The 27,877-nt window shown below is 59.2% G+C and overlaps 2 protein-coding genes across 8 annotated transcripts in view; one reads left to right on the forward strand and one right to left on the reverse strand.

The window, feature by feature from the left end:
- SLC5A10 (solute carrier family 5 member 10) overlaps positions 1-27,877 on the forward strand; it is a 60,877-nt gene that overhangs the window by 15,984 nt on the left and 17,016 nt on the right. For all 6 annotated transcript variants that reach the window (XM_081028331.1, XM_081028332.1, XM_081028330.1 and 3 more), the window contains exons 8-9: positions 563-768; positions 3,940-4,075. In XM_081028331.1, the coding sequence (XP_080884457.1) occupies positions 563-768; positions 3,940-4,075 (342 nt within the window). The remainder of the gene's footprint in view (positions 1-562; positions 769-3,939; positions 4,076-27,877) is intronic.
- FAM83G (family with sequence similarity 83 member G) lies at positions 324-27,642 on the reverse strand. Of its 2 annotated transcripts, none has more exons than XM_081028326.1 (6): positions 27,572-27,642; positions 26,523-27,148; positions 13,064-13,231; positions 6,624-6,748; positions 4,626-5,868; positions 324-1,333 (listed from the first exon to the last, which is right to left on the reverse strand). In XM_081028326.1, exons 2-6 carry the CDS (start codon positions 27,042-27,044, stop codon positions 941-943), a joined length of 2,451 nt encoding a protein of 816 aa, XP_080884452.1. In that variant the 5' UTR covers positions 27,045-27,148; positions 27,572-27,642; the 3' UTR covers positions 324-940. The 2 variants fall into 2 exon arrangements, with proteins under 2 accessions (XP_080884452.1, XP_080884453.1); XM_081028327.1 differs by having other exon boundaries at positions 4,842-5,868; positions 27,572-27,633.

Below are 27,877 nucleotides of genomic sequence, written 5' to 3' on the forward strand. Positions count from 1 at the left end.
ACGGGGTGAACAAGGTCTAGGCTCGGGAGGAACGACTCCTGGCTTGAGCCCCAGCCGGCTGGCCGGGGGGCCGTGGTGCCTCGGCCCCTCCAGGGACCTGTTTCTCTTCTCAGTGCGCGTCACCCCCAGCCATTCTCAGCTCGGCCTAAATCACGTCCTTCCGAAACCCCTGGCCCAGGATGTTAACGCTTTAGACTCCTTGGCAGGTCCTCAGATGCCAAAACAACGTATACTTTTGTTTCCTTAAACCGACAGTTTGGAGCGTGGCAGAGAGCCCCTTGCCTGAGGCCAACCGGCATGCAGAGGCCAAAGGACACGGGGCTGCCCACGTGCAAAATGCTCATTTAATAGTATTATTTTAAATACAAATAAAATAGTCATTTGAATTCACCTTTTAAAAATACCCTCTACCCTCCACACCTTTCCAGACACTGGGAAAGGAGAAGTGGGAAAAAGTCAACTTGGACGCATCAGGAAGTTCCTTGTGAGATAAGGGCAGTGGGGGCCGGGGGTCAGGGCCACCAGCCACCCACCCGTCCCTGTCCTGCCCCAACCCTACCAGCTTTCAACCAGATCGGCGGGTATGAGCAGCTGGCGGCAGCCTATGCAAGAGCCATCCCATCCAGGACTGTCCCCAACACAACGTGCCACCTGCCACGTGCAGATGCCATGCACATGTTCCGAGACCCCTACACAGGGGACCTCCCGTGGACAGGAATGACCTTTGGTCTGACCATCATGGCCACCTGGTACTGGTGCACCGACCAGGTGAGTGTCCACACCGTTGCCCATGCCACCTGCCTGCCTTCCCGGGTGGGCTCTGCAGGGTCTTGGCGGCCCATCTGCCAATCCCCGGTATGGCCCCACGAACAACTGCACGGTGCGTCTGGGCGAGGGCAGAGGCCGCAGACGGCCTGGCTCCAGGCCCAGGGACACGGCGCTAGGGATCCTTGCGGTCCCGGGGGGCCTGGACCCTCCGTTTAGAATCAGAGGAGGCCCACTGGCCGTCGCCCGTCTTGTCCTTCAGGTGCTTTGACTGGGACAGTTTGGAGAATGGTATTCCAAAAGGAGACAGATGTGCCTCGGTGGCCTTGCTGTCGGTCTGGGGTCTGGCGTTTGGGGCCAGCCTTGGACTCCCGGGATCTGGCAGCGTGCGGGGCACAAGGCCGCCCTTGGCCTGCCAGTGATGGGAGCCCGCTTTCCTGGTAGAGCTCTGGGCGCCCTCAGCAATGGGGCAGCACTGCGGGGGTCTTGGGGTCTTCAGCAGCTGTGGGAAACCATCTTTACCCTTGGTCCCCGAGGGCGGTACTCCTTGAGGGCGGCACTGCTGGTCCTGGGAGAGAGAGCAGACAGAGTGAGATTCCGAGGAGCGCTTCCCTCCCTCACCGGGAAACATCTCACCGGGATGTTTCAGCCACTGCTCCTGGGTTTGCTCCCTGGCCCTGCCACTCACTAGCTGGTGGTCTTAGACGAGTTTGTTTTGCTACTTTGTGACTCAGTTTCCTCCCGTGGCATATGGAAATAATCCTGCCTTTGACGGTTGCGATAAGGCAAGTTCCCACTCTTCCTCAATGCCCCCGTTTCAGCCTCCTCCACATGGCAACGGGGCTGGAGCGGGCTGTCAGAGGCAGAGCCTCAATCTGGGCCCTGAGTTCTGGTGAGTGCAGGGGGTGAGTCTTCCTCTGGAGTCTGACTCTAGTCCCGTCTGAGCTGTGAGTGTACGTCAGACAGCCACTTCCCCTCTCTGGGCCGAAGCAGATAATGCCCCCTGTCCTGCTTGCAGTGGAAGGCCGTGGGCAGTTCCAGGTAGCACTCAGGTGGGAAAAGCCCTCGTGGAGCCCAGAGCCTCAGTGGACACAGGCCTGACAAGCGTCATTGCCTCTGGACCCGTGCCCCTGATGGCCCCACCGTGGGAGTGAGGCAGCCAGGCCCTAGGGCCAGCCCAGCCCAGCAAGTCACTGTGGGGTGAAGCCCCTCCCCTGTGTGTGGGGCAGGCTCTGCAGCTCCATTCACCCTGAGCAAGGCCCATGGGCACCCAGTGACCTCCCAACGGGGCCACGGCTGCCTACCCAGCGAGGGGAGTGCTCAGAGGGCTCCCCTTCTCCTGAGCAGTAGGTGCTCGGTGTGCATTTGACAAAAGACCCTCCCTGGGCTGTGACAGTGGGAAGTGATCCAAGTCGGGAGGCTTCAGAAAGCCTGAGAGGTTGGGCCTCAGTTTCCCCATTTGTAACATGGTGCCCCGAGATTCCCACATTTGCCGTGCCTCACACGTGGGCCTCCAGAGAACATGTGATTTCATAGCAGGTGTCTTCCCAGCTCCCCCTGGGAAGGCTGAGGTCAAGCCTTGGTGGGCAAAGGGCTGGCTGAATGGCTGGCTGTGGAAGGTGAGCTGGGAGTACCTCAACTGCCCTGCTGGCCCAGCCCGCACGCCTTCAGCCTGGGCACCGCTGTTTCCTCCCCACTCAGCACAGGCCTGGCCTGCCACTGGCATCTCTGGGCGGGATATCATTCAGGAGATTTTCCCATGAAGGCCAAGTGAGTCAGCACACTGGGCTGGCCTCAAGGTCAGGGCTGAATGCATAGGAGGCTGCACGCGCTCCGTGCAGAGCGGAGGCAGCACACTGCTGATCCCAACGCTGGCACTGGTGGCCTACAGCCTGGCCTCGGCCGTGCGTCCCCTCCTCCCCTCCCCCGGGCACCCACAGGCAGGGACCGCTGCACTGGTTCCCGCCTGCCTCCCTCCCAGGGCTGGCCACTGAGTACAGAATGAGATCATAGGATATAACGTGCAGGGTTTTAGGGAAATGCTTCTCCTCTGTCATGAAGAGTGGCCCCGGATCTTGTAATCACAGGACATCAGAGGAGAAGGTTATAGAGAACCACGTCGAACCCCCTCATTGTCCAGACAGGGAAACTGAGGCCCAAAGCGAGGCAAGGACATTTCCCGAGTCACCAGAAGCTGGTGGAGAAGCAGGACTGCACTCAGCTTGTCCCACATACCCAGCGCTACCACCCCGGCACCCTGTACTGCATGTGTCACCAAGGGCCAAGCCTTCGAGGGAAATGCTGGGGGCTATCCATGAAGCTAGCATGTTTGGGACATAGTTACGATCACAGATAATTCCTGCTTCTGAATTGCTGGTAGTGATTTAAACTGCAGACCAGCAAAGGGAAAACACTTATATGTCAAAGTCATAGCACACACAACGCTGTGAGCATAGTAAAAGCCACTGAGACGTGCATTTCGTGCGGTTGGACCATAGGTGGATTATACCTCGGTAAAGCTGTTTTTAAAAAAAGTTTGTTGTTAAAGTAGCATCATGATGTCGGAGTTGGGAGGGTTCCCAGGTGCCATCAGCTCCCACTCCCCCTCCCTCCCCCGCCCATTCTGCAGACCTGGAAATAGAGGTCCAGGTAGGGTCTGCCCAAGGCTGCCAGACGGTCCCTCAGGCAATTCTAGCACCCCTCCACTACTGAACTGTACGCGTCCCCAAACCACAGGTCTGAAAGCTCCCGACCTCTGTCAGCGACAAAACACAGTTGGTGCTAGTGTCTCCTCCTGGCACACGGACGAGCATGCCAGCCATCCACTCTTGTGAGGGTGCACAAGATGGGAGGGGTCCCCCTGATACTGTCCCACCCAGGGTCTCCTGCCAATTGCCTGATGCTGGGCTGGGCAGCACACTTTCCCTATGCAACAGATGGGGAGACTGAGTCCCCAGAACAAGATACCTTGGCGCCAGCTGCTTGGCCAATCGGGGTGAGCTCTGCTTCTTGGGGAACCATTAGGTGTCACGCTCAGGCCGCGGTTGTCTTGGTGGGTCTGGCATTAGTGGGACAGCATCGCGTCTCCTGCCACACCCTAAGGCTCACAGGGAGCCATCCTGCCACAGGTGCCCCTGAGGGGAGGTGGGACTCACTCCCTTCTCATGGCCCCAGGTCATCGTGCAGCGGTCACTGTCCGCAAGGGACCTGAACCACGCCAAGGGGGGCTCCATCCTGGCCAGTTACCTCAAGATGCTGCCTATGGGCCTGATTATCATGCCAGGCATGATCAGCCGTGCACTGTTTCCAGGTAGGACAGGGGCCGGGGGCTGGGCCGGGGCTGCAAAGGTCACCAGGAGGAGAGGCCAAGGATGAATGGGAGCCATTTCTTGGCCTGGTGGAGAGGGAAGGAGAGTGGTCCCCAGGACCAAGTCAACGTGGTTGACACGGAGGTGACTTGGCAGAAGGCCCAGACAAGGACCAGGTACTGCTGTGTGGCCTTGGGGGTGTAAACGAACATGTCTGTGCCCCTGCCGTTTCCTCGTCTGAAAACCGGGCGTCAGCTTCCCACAGCACCGTGTGTCTGAAACCTCTGGGTGTGTTACGTGCATGCATTGTCATTCAGCTCCCAGTAGCTGGCGCAGATTGCCTTTAGGGCACACTGGGGCCGACGGCCTCCAGCACGGTACGCGATCACCTGCCACACGTGTGGGTGGCCCTGGGTGGGCCCTGAGTGGGCCCTCCCCACCCACTCCCCACTCCCTGGACACCAGGTTCCCATCTGTAACAGGAGAGGAAAGAGCCCAGCAGGGGGCCGCCCGGGGCTCACAGGCCCTTGGTGCCCAGGGCCCCCGACCCACCTGTGCCTCCGTGTCCGTGGAGCGCAAGGCCTGCGTCCTCCTCAGAGTGCCCGCCTTTTCTCTCTCCCGACCCTGAGCCCACGGTGAGCCACAGAGGGGTCCACCAAAGGTCCCGCGGGTCGTGTGGGGGGCACTCAGCCTTCGGCGGGGGGGCCGAGTCTGCCCGTTGGCCGCCTGTTCTGAGTGGCGCCTCTGGGGGTCTGAGCGCTCCCTCACCTCGAAATACTCATCTGACACGGACGAGGAGGCCAGTGATGGCTGCCGGGGGCCGGGGCCGAGGCCAGAGCTGCCCGACAGGCTGTCCTGGTCACTGAGGGTCACGTAGTCGTCGTCGTCTTCCTCCTCGTCCCCATCCAGCCCGTCGGGGGTCACCGACCGCCTGCCATCAGGGTCGTCCTGGGTCATAGGCCTGTGTCGCGGGGGTGGGGCACGGCCTGCCTCGGGGGTCCTGGGAGCCTCGTGGTGTGCCCCGTTCTGGGGCACCGCCTCTTTTGGGCTTTCCGGGGCCCAGCCGACACCGCTGCCATCCTGGGCAAGCACGTCTGCCACGGGGACTGTCCGGGGCTTGGGCACGGGCGGCTGTGACTCAGGGTCCTCCTGGGGGAGGCCGTTCCTGGCGGGGACCCTGTCCTGGGGGGCGCTGGGCTGTGGGGTGGGGATGCCGTCCTGGCTGGGCTTCCAGAGCTGGGCGCCGTTCTGGGACGTGTCTCGGATCTTGATGCGGTTTATCTGGCTGGGCTGGGGGTTCCAGATATTGGGGTCGATGATGTTGATGTAGCCCAGAATATCGCTGCCCGGCTCCGGGTCCGGCTCCACCCACGTGGGCAGGTATTCGAACATGTTGGCCCGCTCCAGGTTCAGCAGCCCCGGGTGAATGGGCAGCGCCGGCTCAGGGCCGTCCACCGGCTGCTCGGCCAGCGCCGGGCCCCGCAGCCCCGGGGGCTTCCCCACCTCCTGCTTCTCAGAGGAGATCTTGGCGATCTCCTCCGCACTCTTAGCCTTGACCAGCGCATACTTGGGGTTGACGAGCTTCTTGGCCACGGTGCCCGAGGGCACCAGCGGGACCACAGAGGGCAGCACGATGGGCTCTGGCTCCGGCTCCTTCTCCATGGAGATGCCTTTGAGGCTGACGCCATGTGACATGAGGTACAGTTCCTGGAACTGCCGGTCAAATGTCTCCACCACCTGGCCGGACAGCACTGAGATCACGTTCCGATCCGTCCTCGCAGCCGACCATGTGAAGCTGCAACACAGGGGAAGGGGCTGCCTGGTGAGGCATGCAGGGCCTGCCTTCTCCCTCAGGCCCGGGTCCCCCTGCAGTGGGCATCCGAGAGGGCCACTATATACCCCACAGGCTGCTGTTCCTCAGACTAAGGGACCCTGCAGGGGATTGAGAAGGGAGCGGGGACAGAAGACAGGGCATAAGCCTCGGGGCAGACCTGAGTCTAGGACCTCAGGCATGTCTCTGAGACAGGGGTTGGGCCTGTCCCACCTGTGTAAGACAGCACAGTGCCGTGTCCCTATGGGGTGACAGCACCCCTTGAGGCCACTCAGAATGCCCAGAGCAGCCCTGGACACCTGGTGTCTTTGTCACCACCAACGTCGCACGTGGCCGTGGGCAGCAGCCCCCCCCCCGCCCCGTTGCCCCTGCATGGCGGGGGGGCTCACAGAGATGGGCCACAGGTGTCCTCATCCTGTCCTTATCCCTGAGGGTGGCATTCAGAGTGACCACCTTGGGGGCCTGGGAAGACACAGCCTGGCTTGTCCACACCCCATCTCTAGGCTGGAACAACAGTCTCACAGACAAAAGCCCTCCTCTGCATGCTTTTGGAGAAAGGTGGGTGGCGTGCGGGCGTGCCCCAGCCCCGCTCACACCTCAGCAGTTTTGGGACCAATGAACCGGAATAACCAGGGTGTCATAAGACAGTATTAAGGGCAGAAACCAGATGGGAAATGGAGCCGCCTCTTCCCTTGGCCCCCAGAAAGCTGGGGAGTCACCTGTAGGAGCCACAGATGGCCCGGTCTCCATCCACGAACATGAACTTCTGGGCCAGGATGCCCTTGAACTTGGTGGATGACCTCGTGAAGAACTCTGTTCCCCCGCTGCTCCGCACCCTGAGATTCTGTGTTGGGGGACAGGAGACAGAATTACAGGACCATAGCACTGAGCAATAGGGCAGAGTGGGTCTGGGTGAGCGTTCCAGACGCAGGAACACAAAGGCCTGTTGACGAGAAAAGCCGTGTGTTGAAGACACACAAAGACTTGGCGGGAGGACAGAGCGTGACAGAGCCTGCAGAGCGGCCCAGCTGGGTGCTGACAACAGAATCTTCTCTGCTTAAGGGCCTAACTGGGCCCTAGGGCTGCGCGAGCCACAGGATTCAGGGCAGGGAGTCGTGGGGTTGGATGTGAATCACAAGAGGCTGGCACCCGGAGGAAGGGCACACGAAATGGATGAGGAGCTTGCGGCAGGGGGCAGGGAGGAGGCTGCTGTGGTGAGGGAGAGCCCTGAGCCAGGGCAGGGGCAACAGGGAGAAGGGGCCAGGCCTGCGAGAGCCGGCGCCTGCGCTGTACTCCTGCCCATGCCCCCCAGGCCCCTCTGCTCAGGGCCCAGGACAATATCCTCAGAGGTTGAGGGCTGGGCCCCCATGGATCCCCCCTCCGTGGCTGTGGGGTGAACAGGTGTGTTGTTGTTGGGCCTAGCGCAGAAGGCAGATAAGCCTCTGCTCCCAGGACCAGCTCCCCCTGGCCCCCAGGCGCCTGTCTACACACAGCCAGCTCAGCAGGAAGCTGGCCGCAGCCCAGGACAATTAGTGCTCGTGACTTTGTACCCAACACAAAGCACGCTCAGGGACCAGAAGTCAGAGCAAAGATCCTGGAGGCGGTACAAGGCCCTCCCTTGTCACCTGTGCCCAACCATAGCCGAGCTCTGTGGCTTATGTGGGCTCCTGGCCCAGCTCTGTGTGCTGGGGCCATGGGCACCCCCTCAGCCTGGAACAATAGCTACCAGTCTTAATTCCCCTCACCAGTGTCTGCTCCTACCCACCTCAAACCTTGTCCTGATGAGGGGCTCCTACATCTCAGTGACCCGGCACCAAATTCGCTGTGTGACTCAAAGCAAGTCTCTGGCCCTCTCTGGGCCTTAGTTTCCCTGTCCGCATGCTGGAGCTGGCCTGGAAACTAAGGTCCATTACCCGTACAGCTCAATAGCAGGCAGGGCCTTGTGGCAACTGCCACGCCCCCCACCCTCCCACCTCGTCAGCTCCAGGCCTGTTTTCCTGGGTGGGCCCCACCCCATGGGGCCTGGCCCTGATGAGGTAATGTCTCAGGAGTCAGGGCTCGGGTGAGCAGTGGAGGCTTCCACAAAGCCACATTGTCTCTGAGTCCCACGCCACGCCTGGCAGAGGGTACAGCAGGTAGGGGAACGACACCTAGGCTAGGCGAAATGGCGAATCCTTGGACCCTGTGGAACCCCCGTTTCTTCACACCTGAGACGGGACTGTGATGAGAGGATGTCGGGAGGATGGCAGGCAGCATGTCACCTGCTCCGAGGGTGGCTTCTGGCCCACGCGCGTATGGGGCAGGGTGGGGTGGACTAAGGGCTGGGGTAAAACAAGCATTCCGCCCCCCGCCCAAGCCTCCTGGGCTCATACAGACATGACTTGACCATGTGCTGAGTCCACTGGCGCCCAGGTCTGGGCTGATGGGAGGCAGAGAGGACAAGTCCGGGCTTCCCTGGACAGGGTGGGTCTGGGGCATTCTCAAGCGCTGGATAAACACGGCTCGTCCTGGCACCAAATGATGCCAACGTGGCTTCTCCGCACCTTAGTTTGCTCATCTGTGAAATGAGCCTCCCCATCCTTATGCTTCAGGGCTGCTGTGAGGATTGAACGAAGCCACAGTGCACACAGGTCGGGGCCGGAAGTTGCCTGGCGCTTAGTAGGTGCTCCATAAATGCCAGACAAAGTGGGCTGTGACCGCGTGTACTAGGGAGTGATCCCTTCCGCGGGGGCGGGGACAGGTGAGGGACCAAAAAGTACCCGGCATGCTGTGGATTCAGGCCCAGGGAGGCCAGGACTGTCAGCGGACGTGACGGCCAAGTGGGCTCAGAGGGGAGGAGTGACTTGCTCACAGTCCCCAGTGGGTGAGGTCCAGCCCCTGTGTCCGAGGACAGCCTTCAGCTGTACCAGGGAGGCTCTTTTGGGCCCTGCTGGCATCTCCTGGACCCAAGGAGGCGTGGGGAGGCCCAGAGATGCATGCTGACCAGGCCAGGCCGGTGACAGCAAGATCAGGCCATTGTGCAGAGCACATGGGGGGTCCTGGCAGCCCATGTGAAGGACCTGTTTCACTCTGTAATGGGGAGGGGAGCCAATGCTCACCCTGGCCTCCACCCCAAGCTGCTGTGAAGCTTTGTGAACACACCTTTGTGAACCACTTTTGGGGACAGCGGACGGGGTAGCGCTGAGCCAGCCCAGCTCCAAGACCTTGACGGAGGGATTCCTGGCTCTTCCCCGAGGCCGGCCTTGGCAATGCCGACATCCTGGGCAAGGTGATTCTCTGCTGTGGGGCTCTCCTGGGCACTCACTGTAGGAAGTTCAACAACGTCCCTGGCCTCTAACCACCAGATGCCAGTCGAGACCCTTAAAAATGTCTCTGGACACCGCCAGATGTCCCAAGCCAGGCACTTCCCTGGTGGAGAAGCACTGCTCCACGGCTTCATCCATTACAGACCCAGGCCAGGGTCAGAGACGCGAGGCGGGGAGGGGAGGAAGCCCCGGGCACCAGAGGGGGCTGCTGGGACCGGAGCTGCAGGCCAAGTCCTCCCATCCCCACCAAGCGCCTTCCCATGGCTACCCTGACTGGGATTCCTTTGTTCATCAGAAATGGGTCCGGCCTTTGCCCAAGTGGCTGCTGGTTTTTCCAGTTTGGCTGCACAAGGCAGATTACCTTTTCAGATCAGCCAAGCATCCCACAGCTTCCATCCTAACCTCAGCTGTGAGCCTCGGGCCCAGCCTGGCTTCCGCTGGCTCTGGGGCACCCCCTTGGCACCCAGTCTCACCCCCAAATGTGGCCTGGACACATGGCCTGGCCCTGGGCCCTGGAGGGGGAAGAGCCTCTTGGGTGAGATAGGTGGGTCTTCTTCTTAAAGCCTATTCCCCATCTGTAATGTGAGGCCATCATTCCCACACTCTCCGCCTGATGGGCCGTCAGGAGCCAGCTGAGCCGGCAGACCAGGGTGCTCAAGGGCAAGTGGGAACCTCACACCTGGGGAAGTGCTGGTATATGTTCTTTTACCTCAGCTGGAAACCAGGAGAGGGGTTGGCCCAAGCAATAGAGCCGCTGTTTCCAGAATGTGTTGGTGTGAGCACAAAGCTTGGGAGGCTGGGGAGGTGCTTCCTGGAGCGGGAAGAGGGCATGAAGGTGGGTCCCAGCCAGACCACAGCTCAAAGGGAAAGGGAAGCCCGTTGGCACTCAGAGCAGAGCTGGGGTCTCATGGGAGGAGCCATACCTGTCCCCAGCCAAAGACAGGATGGGAAGGGAGTGTCCTGCCCCCACATAGCCTCGTTTACTTGTCACAGCAGCCCTGTCAAATAAATGATATTCCCATTTTTCAGACAGGAAGACTGAGGCCCAGAAACATTCAGTGTCTGTGTCCAAAGTTACAGTGCAGGTGGCATAGCTGGAGATCAGGCCTGGTTCCTAGCACTCCACCCAGACTGGCACCCGACACTGCCATGGTCACCATGTGCAACCTGTACCCTGGGCCCGTGGGATAAGAAGGCAGGTCGTAGCAGAGCTGGGCAGGGGCGGCAGAGGGCAAGCCCAGGATTACTGGCAAAGGAAGTGCTCCCGAGACAGGTTCGGGCCTAGCCGGCTCTCGGGCAGGGAAGTGGGCTGTGTGGGCAGGCCCTCGACAAGGTGACACTTGGCCAGGGCTGGGCCCACAGAAGCCCCTGGCCACCTGCCCAGGCTGTAGAGGGGACGGGCTCAGGTGAGAATGAGGAGACCAGCATCACACATTCTTTCCCATGAAGGAGCCTGGCTCTTGGGCACATTACCCTGAAGATCCTGCCACCTTCCCCAGCGCAGGGAGGTGGGTAGTGGAGCAGGCTGGGCCAGGGACCCCCAGTGCAAGCTGCCTGTGCCCTCAGCTATAGCTTAATTTTCAAGCTGAAGGCAGGGGGCGGGGTAGGAAGCCTGACAGCCACAGCCCGGCCCTAGCCCGGGGCCTGGGGATTATAATTTCTTGTTATTGGCAGCAGCTCTGGAACTCCCCTTAGCTCCTGGAGCACTTTTACAACCACTTCTCCTCTAATTTCATCCTCAAACAACTCTGTGAGGCATCATTATGGGCATGAAGCACTGGAGGCTAGAGAGGCAGGGCCACGTGCCCAAGCCCCCTGGCAGCCCCGTAGTGGGTGCCGCCTCAGCCAGGGACACTGGGCACCAAGGGTTGGTGCCCTCCTTGTCCATGCTAATTGGCTTTTAGGTTCAGCCCCTGCTTGGTGGAATGACTCTGGGCACGTCACAGCCTTGGCCAGGCCTCAGTTTCCCCATCTGTCCTGTGGGAGCCTAGTCTCGATGGCCTCAAGGCCCCTTCTGGCTCAGGCATTCCAGGCTCCCACAAAGCTGTGGGGCTGCAGCGGGTCCCAAGGCCCCCAACTGCACCGGGGAGCAGAGGGCAGGGTAGGTGGGTGGGAGGCGCAGGGCCAACCTCACCAGGAGGGATCGCGCGGTCTCTGGGCTGCGTTCCCAGCCCAAGTCCACCTGCCTCTGACTCCTGGGAGCTCCAAACACTCCAGGGAGACTTGCGTTTGGGGTTTCCCTGCTGAGAAGAGGCCGGGGCAGCAACCCCAGGTGCAGGTCCCCATTCAGCAGACATACGTCCTTCTGCCTGAGCACCCACACACTGGCAATGCCAGGGGCCTGAGGGAGGTGACACGTGTGAAGCCCCCACTGGGCGTGTGTCAGGGGCTCATGGGAGTGGGCCTACAGGGCCTCTTCCCAAACATGGGGAAGGGGCTGGACAGAGAGCCCTGAGCTTCTCTGATCTGCTGCCCACAGCCCCAGGCCTCTGAGCCACCTTTCAAAAGATGCCTTTACCACGCTCTGGACCTCTCTGGTATGAGCTGTCTGCCCCGGGAGTCAATCCTCAGTGCTAATTACACAGTGGGCAGTACGGCGGGGAGCGTGGGGCTTGGGAGTCAGGCCACTAAGGAGACCACATTAAAATGTCCCAACAGCCAGAGACTCGCTGCCTGGAGAGCTCACAACCACTTGAAAGGGCTCAGTTGAGATGGGGTCACTCTTGACAAATGCTGATAAATTACAGGCGCGGGAGCCCAGCCACTTGTTAACCAGCCTGGCATCTCCCTTTCTCTTGGGATTTTGCTCAGATCACAGGCCTAAAGCCCAAGGAATTCTGACCTCTCATGGGCTGTGCTCAGCCAGAGGGCTTTGGTGCTGGCTCCTACTCCCCTTCTCTAACTTTCTAGCCATGAGTGACACCTCGGCAAGTGCCTCTATTTCCTCATCTATAAAATGGGAACAACTGGGTTGTCACAAGGAGTAAATAAGTTAACCATGTAAAGTGCCTAGGACAGGCCTGGCACATGTCCAAAGTTGTAAAAGTATTAGCTGTCATTATGCACACTGATCTGTACTCTCTGGGGAATTGCTGCATACAGTAGGTGCTAAGCAATGGCAGGGTGGAAGGAGGGTTACCTCTACCCCCAAGCAAGGTATGAAACGCCAGGGTGTCTGTGCAGAAGAGGCCAGCCACACTGGCCCACGTGCCCATCTCTCAGACCGCTAAGACCCTGGAGCCCAGAGAGGGGAGGTGATGTGCTCAGGGACACACAGCAAAGCAGTGTGCTGAGGACCCAGGCCCATCGTGATCCCTCACCTCTGCCCACAGTGTCCCCGCTACAAGGCTCTTTCTACTCTTCTCTCCTTCCTCAAATCCATTGGAACTCTGCACCCATCACTGCAGCCTTCCCTGGGAGCTTCGTCTGTCAGAGGCAGATCCTAAAACCTGTGGGTATATGCTTAAAGACAGCTTTTGGCTTAAACTTCCTGGGAGTCAAAGTTCTCCAGATGAGACGTGAGCCGCTGGAGTCAGGGTAGTGAGCATGCTGTCACTGGAGGTGTGCAAGCAAAGACAGGTCACCAGTGCGGCATGTGACGTAGCCCCTTGTGTAGGCTAACACCTACATGGCAGGCCCTGAATCAATGTTTATCTTATCTCTGACTGTTGGAGGTAGTTCCTGTCCTGTCCCTCAGGTCATTTAAGCAGAGACCAGGTGACCACCTGGCGGGAGGCTCCCGGGTTATTGACCTCTGTGAGCCCGGCACAGGGCCCCATCCCTAGAAGGCAGGTGCTGACGTGTTTGTGGACCTTAGTGAGGACGAGCTGGTCATTCACGAGCAGCCGGCTCACCTTCAGGTGTCCCGGGTGCATGCGGGCCCGCTCACACATGTGCAGGAAGTACTTGACGTTACTCTCGTCCACAATGATATACACGGCCACCTTCCTCTTGAAGCCGGCATCTAGCAGGTCCTTGAAGATGTCCACGTCGGTGAACATGTCCATGACCACGGCTATCACCTGGGAGCGGAAGAGACACCGGGGCCGTCAGCAGCGCGGCAGTGGGGCCAGGTGCCTCGCAGGACGCCCAGCCCTCCCACCCCCCCCATCCTCCCTGGGTGCCACTCCAGCCCTGCTCCCCGCAGCCGCAGGGCTGGCGGCCTCGCTGGCTCCGAAGTTCTAGGCTCAGTATTCCACACTGAGGACATGAGAGTCTCACTCGGTGGCAGACTGGACTCTGGCCGCAGGGAGCGCAGGGGAAGCACATTCAACATGCCTGCTGTTTCCCTAACACAAGAAAACCCAGGCCAGTAACCTGGCGGGTGAGGAGTGTAGAGGGAAGAGCGAGAAAGCTGCACGAGGAGGCTGGGAGGAGCTGGCTCTCAAAGGTCTCGGAGTCAGGAAGGATCTAGGTCCTAAGAGTCACCTTCCCTGCAGGTGTCAGGGTCAGCTCAAGGACCTGTTTTAGTTTGTTCCTGGTTTACATTCCTGAGCCAGGGCAGGCCACTGCCCTCCCCGTGCTCCCCCAGGGTGCTGAGATGAACCAGATGGGTCAACAGCCAGGGGGCAGGGCAGTAGCTGGCGTGGTCACTTGCTAGGGTCATGGTGTGGACTTCGATAGCCTCCCTCACTGACCAAACCAGCCCAGGTGCTCTTCCTGTCCCCTGAAGACAGACCTCTGCCCACAACAGCTGACCTCCAACCAACAGGACCTGGCTCAGGGCAGGGCCCCAGAGGTCAAGGTGCACCTACCCCACGCCCAGCCTCCCTTAGGCCAATGTGGGCAGTGCCATGCCCGACTTGAGGAGGGAAGAGGCGCAGAGAAAGGACAAGGCAGTGTGGACAAGCCCACCGGTCTTGGGAGAGGTCAGCAGGCGCTTGGGCCTTAGTGGGGCCCACCAGGCGCTAGCCTTCAGTCTCTCATCCCTGCCCTCTAGGCAGCAAAGGGGAGCACATCAGAGCAGGGCCCAACACTGCGGCTCGGACAGATGTCCAGCGCCTCGCCCCCTCCAAGGCCGGCAACACCGCTCCCTCCCGGGTCTGAGAACCTCCTGGAGGAGCCTTGCACAGAGAGGCGGGGAACGTGCTGTGGGCCACCCAGCGAGCGGGTGACACTCAGGCTAGAACCTACCCAGGCCCATCAGGGAGCTGAGCTCACCCCCGACCCTGGCATGAGGGTGGCCTGGGGGGCTCCTCTCCCTGGGATCTGTAGACACAGGGTAACGGGGGCAGCCTGGTGCCTCCTGGCGATGAGTCTGCACATTCCAGTGAGCTCACCGGCTGGCGGCTCCTGCAGCCATCTAAGCTCCTCTGGGGCCTCAGGCCCCTGTCCTGCCACTGACACGACCTTTGTGTGACCCTGAGCAAGACACCTAGCTTCTCTCAATATGAGAAAGGGCCCAGCTTTCTCATTGGCACAACGGGTGCAGTGGAGCCGCGGGACCCAGACCGGGCTCCCTGATGGTTGAGGCCTAGGGTTCTCTCCATCTCTGGGAGACAACCGCTCTCTTTTAGTCTGCAGGGCTGTTCCAGTGCGGCAGAGGGAGCTGGTGCAGCGCGTGCAGGGGCTGGGACCAGCAAGGGGACGCAGATATCAGCATCAGATGAGGAAGTACTTTCTGACCCAATGTTAGGCAGGGGGCTGGAGAGGGAGTGAAGTCCCCATCCCAGGAGATGTTTAAGGAAAAGCCAGATTACTTGGCAAGGGGGTGGTGAGAGGACAGATGACACACAATGTCAGAGCTGAGTGGATTCATATGGCCTCAGACTTTACCAGTCGAGGATGACGAGACCCTAGGAGGGGGGGGTAGCAGCAGAGACTTCCTCGCCTGGGACCCCACAGCCCCAAAGCCACTCCAGCCCTAGAATTCCCTTGGCTAAGCGGCTCCTGCAGGCTAACAGCCTCACATGCCACCCTGGGAAGGGTGCAGGCAACACGCTTCTCCCTGGGGCAGCCACCACCCCGCATCCCTTTGCTCCCCTGCCAGATTGGTCGGGCCTGGTTCCAGGCTCTGCCTCCTGTGCAGATGGGAACTTGCCCTGGGCCTGGGGGATGTGCCCCAGCAAGACCCATTCCACACGCAGCCTTCCCCACGTCACCCTCAGGCAGGCAGGATGCCTGAGCCGGGCACCATCTGCTGTCGGGCGGGATCTGTTGGGGCCTGCCCCCCAGGGGGGATCCCTCATGGGGTCCAGCGCTGACCACTGGCTCTCTCCAGGCATTGACGTGCTGGGGCTGGTCAAATGAGGACTTCTAACAGGTACCAGCTAAAGCCAGGGAAGGGAAGGGGATACGTGGTCCCCGAGGGAGGCCCTCCACAGCTTGTTCACAGTTACAGCCCCTAAGGCTTCCTAGAGGCCCATTGAGCCCTGCAAACCCGTCCCCATTTTGTACATGGGAAAGCTGGGGCCAGAAACTCAAGCACCCCGGGTCCCACACCCCCACCTGGAGCACCTTCTGCCCAAGACAGTACAAGCCAGCTCCGGGCCTTGCACTGCATGAGGGTTTGTAACAACCCCAACAACCTCTATCTGTTCAGTCTTCAGTGAACAGGTGGCAGTTATTCCCATTTTACAGGTGAGGAAACTGAGGCACAGAGTTCACTCCCTTGCGGCCCAGCTCACCTGTGACACTGTGAGCTCACAGGGCAGAGCCTGTGCCTGGGCCCAGCATGAGGCCTGGCCTGAGGAGGGCCTCCGGGAGCTGTTGTCAGCCGAGAATGGGACCAAATGGCTTGGACTACAGGAATGAAGGCAGCGGGTCCTGAACCCTCGATTTGCTATCTGCCAATGGGGATGTCAGCCTGGCTCACTCCTGGGGTCTGTGCAGCTCACACATTCATGACTTGAGTGCAAGGCTGCTGGCCCCGCCTAGAGGAAAACACCAGCTACTTCCTGTGGACCCAGTCGACACGTACCCCACAGGGGTCTTAGGCAAGGCCAAGCCCAAGGCCGTGGAAAAGACAGAGGGGAGGCTGGACTCTGGAGACTGCCCTTGCCCTGAGGTGTGTTAGGAGACCACACGGGGCACGAGGCAGGTGGCATGGGTCCCAGCTCTGTCTTTGTGACCACAGGAACTGGCTGTGTCCATATGAGCAGTGAACCAGCTCGGGGTTCCTATGGGTGGGGACGGCAGGCATGGGTGTGTGCCGTACTCAAGGCCTGGCATTGCCAGGGAGCTGATGAGGCAGCACCGGCCCCACAGCCCAGAGCCTGCACGGATGGCACAGGCCAGTTCCAAGGGAAGGAGGTAGCCCGGTGCTCCCCACATCTTACTGACAGGAAAGCTCCCTCTCAAAGATGCAGGCACAGGGCGGGGAGGGGCCAAACACCATGACAACCGTCCTGGTTCCCAGCCCCAAAGAGCAGCAGGGTGGGGTCTGGATGATGTCTGGGGGTGTGTGGGAGGACGGCCATGCCAGGGCTGGAGTGGAGGGAAAACCGGCAGGGACTGGCATTGGCACTGGGCTTAAGTACGCCTCGTCATACCTACGTTTCTCGAGTGTGCTACAGTCGCAAGCTCCCGAAGCGTGCCCCTCCAGGAGCTCCCACACCTCCCTTTCCCTTGCTGTCCTCTTCCCCATCCAACAGATCTGCATTCTGCCTCCTACTGTGTCCCCATGCCCCGCCTCTCTCCACGAGGCTAGCACTGCTCTCAGGCCTCCTTTAATCCCCCCACCAATCTCCTGATGGTTTCAGAATCCCTGCAATATCCTTGGGATGGGTGAACATCCACGCCCTCATGAGAGATGCAGAAACTGTGGCCCAGAGAGGCGAGGGGACCGAGCCCCGGTCCCACCTCGAGCCAGTAGCATGGTGGACAGGGGTATCTGGCCCAGGCCCCTGATGCCTCGCCACCAGCACCTCCATCTCCCAGGTTACTGGGGTGGGGGTGTTCAAACGAGGGGGGGCAGTTCAAACGAGCCACAATGGAGCAGCAACACCTTACCTGTGGCCACCACCCCCAACAGACACGGCCTGAGGCCTGTAAACCTGCTGCTGGTGCTGGTGGCGTGGGCCAGGGACACTGCAGTGAGGGTTCTCCCATCCTCCCTGGGCCCAGCAGCCGTCTGAGTCCCTGGGCAAGGACAGAGTGGGACCAGAGTTGGAGCTCTGGGCTCCAAACCACAGACTGGCTTTGGGTGAGCTGTGTCCCTTTCTGGGTCTCAGTTTCCCTCATCTGTAAAATGGGCAAAATGTTGATGTGACTCCCAAGGTTGTCTCTGCTGAAGGATCCCCAACGTCCTGTGCCCTCCCCGGGTGGCATTGTGGGTTCTAAAGTGTCCTGTGGGAAGTTGGGTGACCTCGGGCAAGTGCCTTAGTTCCCTCATGGGGTAATAGCAGTGGCCACTCCATAGGGCTATTGGAGGGTAAAGGGAATAAATGCAGGGACACAGCCAGTGCAGGACCTGAGAGTCCATGCTCAGCAGACAGAAGCTGCCACTCTCCTGCCACATTCTCATCATACCAACCTGAGAACTGTTCCACCAGACCCACAGCACCCTCCGGGTGGACAGGCCGGGAATTATCACCTGCCCGTCTCCTGCTTCCCTCTGTGCCAGCTGCAAGGTGGTGGAAGGCAATACCTCCCCTTGTGGGAATGACGCAGACTGTCCAAAGGGTTGGGACAATGGCCATCAAGACCTTGGATTCAACTTCCTCTTCCTGCCATGACAGAATAACAGAGCCTGCACTTACCCTCCTGCCTTAACAATAAAAAACCCAGGCAAAATCTATGAAATCATGGCCAACAGGCAGCACAGCAAGCACGTGACCCCTGAGAGAAGGGAAACAAGTGAGGCAAGCTATAGCGTTGTCCCAACCCCCTCCAGGCTGTGGCACAGGGAGCAGGCCCTGGTGGAGACCGGCAGTCTCCCTGAGCTGAGGACACAGGGCTTGCTCAGAATTTGCAGGGCTGAGTACCAGAGGAGAGAGGGCCGCACAGAGAAAGCACCAGAGCCTGCAGAGGGCTCCCCCTTGAGCCTTTAGTAGGTGACCGAGAAGCATGTGCATGGGAGGAAACCAGAGAGGGGGAGAAACCTGCCAGAAAGGAGAGGCTAGAACCACCCCCAGTGCTCACACAGGATCAGAGATTGCTTATATCCCCACAGCCAGGGTGCAGACCCTGCTAATAACACTCAGGGTCTGCAGAAGAGTCCTCAGAGGTTATTGCCTAAGTAGTAAGTCCTAAACAGGAGTCACTATACTTTTTCTGTAAAGGCCAGGTAGTAAATGTTTCAGGCTTCACAGGTCCTATGTTTTCTGACACAACTACATAGCTCTGCTGTTACAGCAGAACACAGCCGTAGACAGCACATAAACAAATGTGTATGTCTGTGTTCCATTATTTACAAAAGCAGGCAGTAAAACGAGACTTGGTCCATAGTCTGCCAGCTCCTACCCTGGATTAAATCTGCTCTGGTCCCACCTAATACAATTTAACAGCAAGCCTTTAAAGTGTTAACTTGTTTTCAAGTAATTTTACTGTATCCCACAACAAAGCTCAAAAATAGTTAAAGGAAAAAAATCAAACTCCAGCACTGCACAACATAAAATTGTCCGCCATCCAATAAAAAAATCACCAGATACACAAACAGGAAAAAAAAATGACCCACATGAGAGAAGAAAAAAATCTATCAAAACTAACCCAGAATGGATAGAGATGTTGTTACAACTGGCAGATAAAAACATGAAGACAGTTATAACTGTGTTTTATACATTCAAAAAGTTAAAGACATGGAAGATATTTTTAAAATAACACCATATTGAACCTCAAGAGGTGAAACAATTCAGTATTTGAGATGAAAAATACATAGGATGGGATTGATCGCAGATTAGACGCCATGAGAAAAGATTCGCGACCTTGAAGATAATCAATAGAAATGACCCAAAATGACACACAGAGAGAAAGAAAAAACAGGACCAGAGCCTCAGTGAGCTGTGGGTGAACTTCGAAGATCTAATGTATGTGTAATTGGAGTCTTAGAAGGTGTTGACGTGGGGCGGGAGCCAGAAAAACATTGAAAAAAGAATGGCCATAACATTTCCACGTTTGATGAGAACTATACATCCAAAAGTTCAGGAAGTTCAATGAATTCTGAGCAGAAGAGACATAAGGAAAACTACATCAATGCACATCCTAATCACGTTACTTAAAACCAATGATAAAGAGAAAACCTTAAAAGCAGCCAGAGGGGAAAAGACCATTACCTACTGAGGAACAAAGGTAAGCAGGTTTCTCCCCAGAATCGATGCAAGCCGGAGGACACAGAGCAAACGTCTTTAAGGCAGTAAGTGGGAAAACTGTTAACCTAGAGTCCATACCCAGTGAAAACAGCGAAAATTCACCAAAACTGAAATCAACATTACAAATGCTGAGGAATTTGTCTCCAGCAGAATTGCACTGCAGTTATTGCCACCTCCTGTACAGATGGAGTGGCTGAGTCCCCAGGGAACTGCAGCTGTCTCCATGGTGGAGGCTCAGCCCCCACCCCCCTCCCTGGGGATCTGAAACACACAGGAAGTGCTGCTCTCCTGTCCTCCACCCCTCCTCCAGCTGGAGGGCTGGGGCAGACCTGGCTGCAGTGCCTGTTGCCCATGTTCTCGACATGGCTCCTTCTCCGGTGCTGGCTGGATTAATGAGATGCCATCTGAAAGGCCTGGAAGGTTCTCCAGGCATTGAGGAATGCCTCCTAGGAGACCCTGGTCCTACTGTGGGCAGTGTCCCCCCCCCCCCCGGTGCTCCAAGGTCTGTCACCAAGTGTAGTCCTGCCTCCCTGGCAGTAACAAAGCCTGACCCAAGCCAAGGCCAGCTTGCTGACACCTGTATGGGTGTCCCTTTTCTGGGAGCCAAATAGGGCAATGATGACCACTCAGATTTTCCAGAGGGAGAGTCACTGCCCGCTGGTGTCATCCTGTTCCCAGGCTCCTCTCCTGGGCTGGGGGATCCTACCCATCTTCTAGCTGTGACTTCACTCTCCACCTGCCAGAGCCACTCTGGGTCCTGACGCAAACCCCTGGCCATCAGCACTGCCCAGAGGGTAAATGCCTAGGGCTTCCTGGTTCTGCCATTCTTTCCCTGGGTGGCCTATGGCTGGGCACTTCCCCACCGGAAGCCTCAGTTTCTCTTCTGGGGAGCATTGGGGGTTGGATTGAATGATCTGAGGTCTCTCTCTCTCCCCTCCCACATTCATCAGCTTTGGCACGTTCCCCACCCGCCACAATATTAAGCCAGAAGCCTCTTTAAAGCCAGTTAAAGAAAGCTCAGGCATCCTGACGCCAGATGGCTGCAGCGGGATGGGGCCAGAAGTGGACCCTGTCCCGCCCTGAGCCGGCTGCCTAGGAGGCTCGGCCCGCCCAGCACTGCGTCCCTGCCCTGAGTCCCCAGCCTTCCCCAGATAGACATCAGTTTCCTCAGCATGATCAGGAATGCTGCAGACACAGGGGTTGGCAGAGCACGGGGCAAGGCCTCCAGGTGACCAGGGCTGTGCCCTGCGGATGACACAAGAGGACAAGCTGCTCTCTTTACCCGCCAGCCTCAAGGGGCCTCAGAGTTCTCCGAGCTACCAGGTGTGCAGGCGCAGGAGCCAGCCAGCCAGACCACCCACCGCTGTCAACAAATGCACAAAATGAGGATTTGCAAATTGGAAAATCTCAGAAAAATAAAATCAAAAGCTTTTACAACCTTAGCTCCTCCAGGGTCCAAGAGCGACAGACACCACGGAGTCATTGAGCATCTCAATGCCCCAGGAAGACCGGCCTGGAAAAGACTTGCCCAGGATCACACAGGCGAGCCCGGGATGGGCTGCGCGCCAGCCCCTCCACACCACCTGATGCCCACAGCCTCTCTACTGCATCCCACCAAGCCCCTGCTCGACTCCTCCAGGATGGGGAGCTCACCACTCCTCAAACCGGACTTGTCTCCGAGAGAGGCTGTCAAGAGAGGGCTGCGGGAAGAGAACTGGCATTTCCTGGGGGCAGCCACATGCCAGACACCACACCGAGCGCTTTACCCCCTCTTCTTGCTGTCTGATCTCACCACAATTTTGAGGCAGGTGCCGGCGTCCTCCAGAGCACGGACAGGAGAGTCAGAGGCGAAGCAGCTGACTCCAGGCCGACGGCCAGGGGACAGCAGAGTTGGGCCTCAGGCCTGGGCTGCCTAATTGCACAGCCTGTCTTCCCACTGCCACAAACGGCTTTTCACCTGGGGATCACGCAGACCCCACGAAGGAGCCTGGTGCAGCCCACGCAGGCCAGGGCCTGCCAGGACGTAGGGTGTCAGGACCTTGTGGGCCCTCATGACTGTTACTGCCTCAAGACAAGTGTCCAGTCCCCATTTTACAGATGCAGAAACTGAAGCCCGAGGTCACGCAGCAAGGAGGCGGCTGAGCTGGGCACGGATGCTGGGGGCCTCGGAGAGGACCAGACCCCCTCTGCTGGCCCAGGGGAGGACCCTTGGCTTCAGGATGAGCCTGGCACACCAGGCAGACTGGGGCTCTGGGGAGCCCAGTGCAGGCTGGCCATGCCAGAGAGCCTGGTGTGACCTTCGGCAGGCCCTGGCCTGCTCTGGGCCTCGGTATCCTCATCGGTGACATAGTGTGACAATAGGCCCCACCTCACAGTGACAGGGGAGGGCACTGCCTGCAGGTCTGAGGCTGTCTGCCTGAGTGCTCCTGGAGCCAGGCGTGTACCCAGCCCAGAGGAGCTGGCCCCCCTTCCTGGCAAAGGTGCTCCTGGCTCTCCCCAAACGCTCGGTTAAGACGCAAATGCCGATGGGTAGGAAGGCTTTGCAGAAGACGGGAGCCAATAGCTGGGATTATGTTATCAGACGGTTCCCTGTCTGGTAGGTGAGGGCTCTGAGCTCTGTGCTGGCAATTGCCAGAGCAGGCAGGAGGCGGCTGCCCAGACCCACTGTGTGCCCATGGGAACAGCTGATTGGGCCACGCTGGGACCTCTCGAGGCACTGAAGCTGTCCTGGTGCTGCCCCGCTCAGGGACAGTGACAGCCTTCCCTCCTGGTCCGCTGGGACCCGCAGTGGCCTCAGCCCCGTCCCCTGTTGTCACCCATCCTGTGGTCAGGCTGCTGTGCCCTCCTGGAGAGCCCAGTGTTTGGGAGCCTGATGGGGACAAGGAGCCTCGTGAAAATGCTTTTACTGCTCTGAGTCAAGCTGGGGGCTGGCAGCGAGTCTCCATTGCTCATGAGGGGCCGGGCTCAGAAAGAACAGCCACGCTGCTTTTCCCGGGAAAAGGGGGCTCAGAGCCTTGCATACCTGGGTTCTGGGCCCAGCTCCTCCAGTTATCTGCTCTGTAACCTTGGCAAGTTATTCGCCCTCTCTGAGCCCTATCAGGCCTCAGTGTCCTTATCTGGACAGTGGAGACAACACCTACTTTATTCCAGTGTAGGTAAAGTGCCCACTCAGCACTTGGCGTATAGCTGGTGTTTAATAAATGCCTCATTAAGTTGCTTTTGTTCTCCTGGAGCTGAGCCATGAGCCAAGACTTCAGTGTAGGAAGAAGGTGGGGACCTGACAGAAAAGATGTGGGCTTAATCGGGCATCATGATGTCTGGTTCCTGTCCCTTCCTGCTGTGTGGCCCTAGGCAAGAAACTTAACTTCTCTGGGTCTCTGTTCCCAAGCCCTGGCCTGGCCGGCATGAGATCTGGGTCCTAGTCCAGCTTTCATCACTCATTTTCCCTCAGTTTCCTCATCTGTACATGACTCGTCCCTGCCCTTGGGCCCCCCACCCCTCAAGCTGTCAGGCTGGTGAAGGGATTGTACTAGGGGCCGGGTCGCATGTCGTGTATGCTTGCGTGCGCTCACGCCCTCCCCGCCTCCTCCCCACCCAGCCCAGCCTCACCCCTGTCTCTCAGAGGCTGTAGCTGAGTGGGGCCGGGGCTCATCCCTCCTAGGCGTGATGCTACAGGCCCGGCCTCTGGTATGCAGCTGGAACCCCACAGCAGGTTTTTTCCCCGGATAAATCGCTGGCTCCTGGGGGCTGCGGGCGGGGCAGGCAACTTGGTACGTTGGAGCCCACTGGAACTAGAAGATATCTCTGAGAGCACAAACTGCCTGCTCAGAGCCCCACAGCCTGTGGAGTCCCCTGAGACCCAGGACCCACGCATCTCTTGTCCTAAAGGCGTCTAGAATCACAGGGCAGCAAGGTGTCAGAGCTGAAGGGACCCTAACAGTCTTCAATGCCTGCACCCATTTCACAGATGGGATGCCTGGGGCTCAGAGAGGAGCTTGGGCTTTTGCCAGGTCACACAGTGGTGGAGGCAGAGCTGGGACCTGACCCCAGGACTCTTGGCTCCTTATACTGTGGCCCTTTAGTTCCATTCTAGCCTTGTGGGAAAGAGGGGACCTGGTGGTAGTCCTGACGGCACAGCCTCCCAGGTGGCTGAGGCAGGGGGGGCTGTGTGTGCTACGTCACTTCCCTGCCCCAGGACCTGCCTGCGCTGATGACAACAGGCCACCCTGACTCGGCGACAGGAGCCCTGGTGGGAAAGGGTCCAGGGTTTGGGCCGGGCGAATGCACACTGGGATCTCCATTCTAGAGCTGGGAAGGGGGCGTTTCCCCTGCATTGCTACCAGGGGTGAGAGGAGGACGCGGGGGCCAGGGGAAAAGAGGTGATTCATGGGGAGAGGGAAGGCAAGCAGAGCTCCAGGGTAGGCGGACCAGGCAAAAGGCTCCGTCAGCATTTGTCAGCATCCGTCAGCGTCACGGCCCAGCCCCTGTGAGCCTGGGAAGCAGCCAGAGCAGGGGAGATGGAAGGATTGCAGGAGCTTGGATGACCGGCCCCTCCCTGCCCGCCAAGGCCAGGCAGGATGGGCAGGGGACCACACAGGTCTGGTCCCCACCCCTCCACCCAAGAACTAGCTAGGTGACCTCAGTAGGGACTAACCAGTCAGGCCTCAGTTTCTACATCAGAGAAACGGGGCAGATAACGCTATCTGAGATTATAAAGTGCTTCACACTCAATAAACAGTAGTCAATGTTGTTGTACATGGCCCACGAACACACCTCGGATCCCAGGATGGATGTGACAGGGAGGCAGGTGGGTTGGAAAGCAGGGGCTTAGTGTACCATGGTGCGTGGGGTGTGACTAAAGCCCTGTCTCCTCTGTGTCTCAGTGTCCCCATCTGCAGGGTGAAATGCGTGGCCCCTTTTGGCTCCGAGACCCCTCCTGTTGGGCCTGTGAGGCTCCCTGCTCTCTGAGAGGGCAGTCAGCCTCAGCAATGAGCCCCCATTCTTAGAGGGATGAAAGCAGGGGGCAGTGCATACCTGTTTGGCCCCCTATCTGGCCCTGTTTGGGGATCTGTTTGGGGACCTGCAGAAAAGCACCAACTGTGCTACCAAACAGATCGGGGTTCAAACCTGAGATGGACTTCTTCCTGGCTATTCACCTTAGGCAGGTGACGCTGATACCCTTATGGGGCTTTTGTGGGGAACAAATGAAATGATGGGGGGGGGGGTCCATGAGACTACGTGGAGTGGCTGGGTCTCAGCCCTCGCCACAGAGATATGGGGAGCCTACCCTGAGTGCCCAGTCTGGCCCCGGACACCCCTATCTGGCCCCATCACTGGGCCAGGTTGTTTGTCTTTCTGTCAAACGGGGAGATTAGACTCTGGCTATTCCCATGCCAGGCTGGGATCTGAGGTCTGCCTCCTTCCTGCTCCTGGTGGGGAGGACAGGAGCAGATGAAGGGGAACCCTGGCTGAGCAGGTCAAGTTTCCTTGGGTCTTAGTTTCCCCACTTTCAAAAAGGGAGTGGAGGCTGGGTAATAGGATCCCAACAGGCCCTCCCATGGGACTGGGTTCCATGAGCTCAAGTCAGGCACCCACGTCAGCAGCACCTTCCTATCCCACAGTAAGTGTAAGGAGGGTTATTTAGCCTGAAGTCTATGACGGCCCCGTCCTCCTCCCCCTTCTCCTCCTCTTCCTCTAACTCTCCCGCACTCCCTCACCCAGTTCCATCTTCACAACAGCCAAACACGCAGCTTTTATCCTCAGCACCTGCATGTTACCAACCAGAAACCTGAAGCCCCAAAGCTTCCTGGGACAGGCCAGTCTCCTTGACACAGGCTCTCTGACTCGGCTGGCCCCCTCAGGGGACAGACACTCAACATCTCTGGAAACCTAAGCTGTGGCCAACTCCTCAGCTCCTGACCCACTTCTGGTTTCTTTGCCCAAGAGCTCCCCCAGGCCCTGTCTGTCAGCCAGGATGGTCCCCAAAGCCAGCATTCAAGTCTTGTGCGATTTGCTGGCCTGCTCTGGGCCTGGAACAATGAAGGAGTTAGATTCCACTAGAACCTAACCCAAGGCCAGGGCAGAGATTGCTAATCACTCACTGCTCTCTACTGAGCCCAGACCCGGCCTCAGAATCCTTCTCAACACAGTTGGCTAGGCAGGCTTTATCAGTTATGTCAGGATGCGCTTTGAAACCATGAAAGGGCACTTCCTCAAAGCAGGAAGAAGCACCCACTCAAGGTCAGGGCTGTCTCTACTAGTGAGCTCCTCTTAGAATATGTGTCAGTGTGTCAGCCAAGAATGTCTACCCACATTGGGGACACTGCACGGCTTGGCTGGGGTTGGGAAGGGGAGGTCCCAATAGACAATGCTTGAGGTCCCTTATAATGGTGAAATTCAACCCAGGTGGACAACCCTTGGCTGAACTCACTCGGCTTCCCCCTTGAAGAACAAGCCATCCCCCACCCCATCCCAACCTGAAAAAGTTCTGCCATTGCAAAGCTCATGAAGAGGCTCAGAAAGGGTGAGCAACTGGCTCCCAGTTGCCCAGCACACCCAGGCAACAGGCACATTTGAACTCAGGCCTCCAGGCCAGCATCAGATGGACTGAGGTGAATTCTCAATCTCCATGTCTACTCCCCGACCCAACAAAAGCAACACCAGAGAGCTCATGGTGTGTGTGAGAGCCTGCACTTGTCAGGGGTGAATCACAGGCATCCCGAGGGACAGTGAGAGAAAGCCCCGCCATTCCTTCCTGCCCCACCCCATTGCAGAGCCTTCACCTGGGTAATCTGCTCAGCAGGCCTGGGGAAATGAGAAACACCCCCAACAATGCACAAAGGCCCTTTAAGATGAGGCAGCCCCCTGTTACCTGCCAGAGGACCCAGGCACCCTATCCCTTTGCAAAGAATGAGGACCCTCACGAAGGCAGGAAGGCAGCCAGGAGACCCACAGGGGACTGCGGTGGACTCCCCACGTTGGGCTCCGAGGGTACCCGCACTGAGGTGGCGCGATGCCGGGGCGGGCCAGACTCCTCTCCAGGGGCACCCACCAACAGCTGGCTTACCTTCTGGGCCTGGCTGATCATCTTGCGCACCACCTCCTTGATGTGGGCCTGCCCGTCGATGGGGGGCTGCATGTAGACACTGGCCCGGGTCACACCACGGTAGGCAATGGTGTCGGGCCAGCCCAGGTCCAGCTGTGGGATGGAGCGGTCTGACTTCTGGGGCCAGTACTCCAGCGAGGGTGGCGGCTCGGCCTCTGTGGGGGCCCCAGCTGCCCCACTGGCCTCCTCACCGTTCCCGACTCCATTGTCCTCGGGGCCCTGGGGGCAGCTTGCGTCCCGAGGGTCCTGGGAGCCCGGGTCATACACCTCGATGGTCTCCAGGATGCGCTGGAGCTCCAGCTCCGAGAGGAAGTCGCGGATGTTCTCCCGCTTGAGCACCTCGTAGAAGGCCTTGGGGCCCTGGGCCACCAGCGCCTCGAGCGCCAGGCGCTGCTCCTCGCTGTAGAAGAACTCGGGCTTGGACTCGCTGGAGCGCCAGTTGACATGACTGTTGTCCAGACACTGCACCTGGGAGAAGGCCATGATGCCCCCTGCCCAGCGCTCCTGCAGAGGTGGGCAGGAGAGGAAACAGGCACAGCGCGCTCTGGGGCGTCAGGGCGGCCGCTGCTCCTCTGCGCCTAAGGAGCCTGCAGGAGAGACAAGGCGAAGGCAGGCGTCAGGTCAGAGTGCGGGGGGGGGGGGGGGGGGGGGGTACGGGGAGGGGCGAGGCCGCGCAGGGGTGAGAGAGGTGGGCGGGACGCATCCCAGTGTCCTGTATCTGTAGGGGGCAGGGGCCCCACATCCCAGATTTCTGCAGCTGCTGGAAGCCCTGGGCCACTGCTGGGGGGTGGAGAGGGCTGGCGGGGAAGTTTCCAGCACTGGGAAGCAGGAAACACATGCGACGGCCTCCGGTGGCTCCCCGGGCTTCCGGGAACGAGGAGGGAGGGGGTCTTAAAAAATCCCCGGGCACCAGGGTCGGCCACCCGAGGGGCCTGCGGAGGGGGGCAAGGGAAGCGCGGCCGGTGGGCGCCGGGCACCGGGATCCCGAGCGCGGGCCGGGACTCGCTTACCGGGCGATCGCGGGCGGAGCGCTGGAGGCCGGCGGCGCAGACCGGTGACTAAGTGCCACCCCGCCCACCCCGCCGCCGCCGCCGCCACCTGCGGTCACGTGCGGCCCGGGGGCGGGGCCGGAACTGATTCACCCCGCCGACGGACACAGACGTCCAGCGGCTGTGCGCCCGCCTCCTCTTCTGCCCCCGGTTCCGCGTGGAGCCATTCTGACCCGCTCGGGGACCAAAGTCCAAGAGTTGATGGAACGTTGCTGCCCAGAGAGGGACAGTGTTCTTCCTGGAGACACACAGCGAGTCAACAGCCTT

Source organism: Rhinolophus hipposideros, assembly GCF_964194185.1.
Source record: "Rhinolophus hipposideros genome assembly, chromosome: 20".
NCBI lineage: Eukaryota > Metazoa > Chordata > Mammalia > Chiroptera > Rhinolophidae > Rhinolophus > Rhinolophus hipposideros.

Coding starts and splice junctions, on each gene's coding strand:
- FAM83G (XM_081028326.1), bottom strand. CDS start 27,044: ATGGCCTTCTCCCAGGTGCAGTGTCTGGACAACAGTCATGTCAACTGG. Junction 6,749..13,063: donor TGCACCCGGGACACCTGAAG/GTGAGCCGGCTG, acceptor CCCCCAACACAG/AATCTCAGGGTGCGGAGCAG. Junction 5,869..6,623: donor GCCATCTGTGGCTCCTACAG/GTGACTCCCCAG, acceptor CCTGTGTTGCAG/CTTCACATGGTCGGCTGCGA.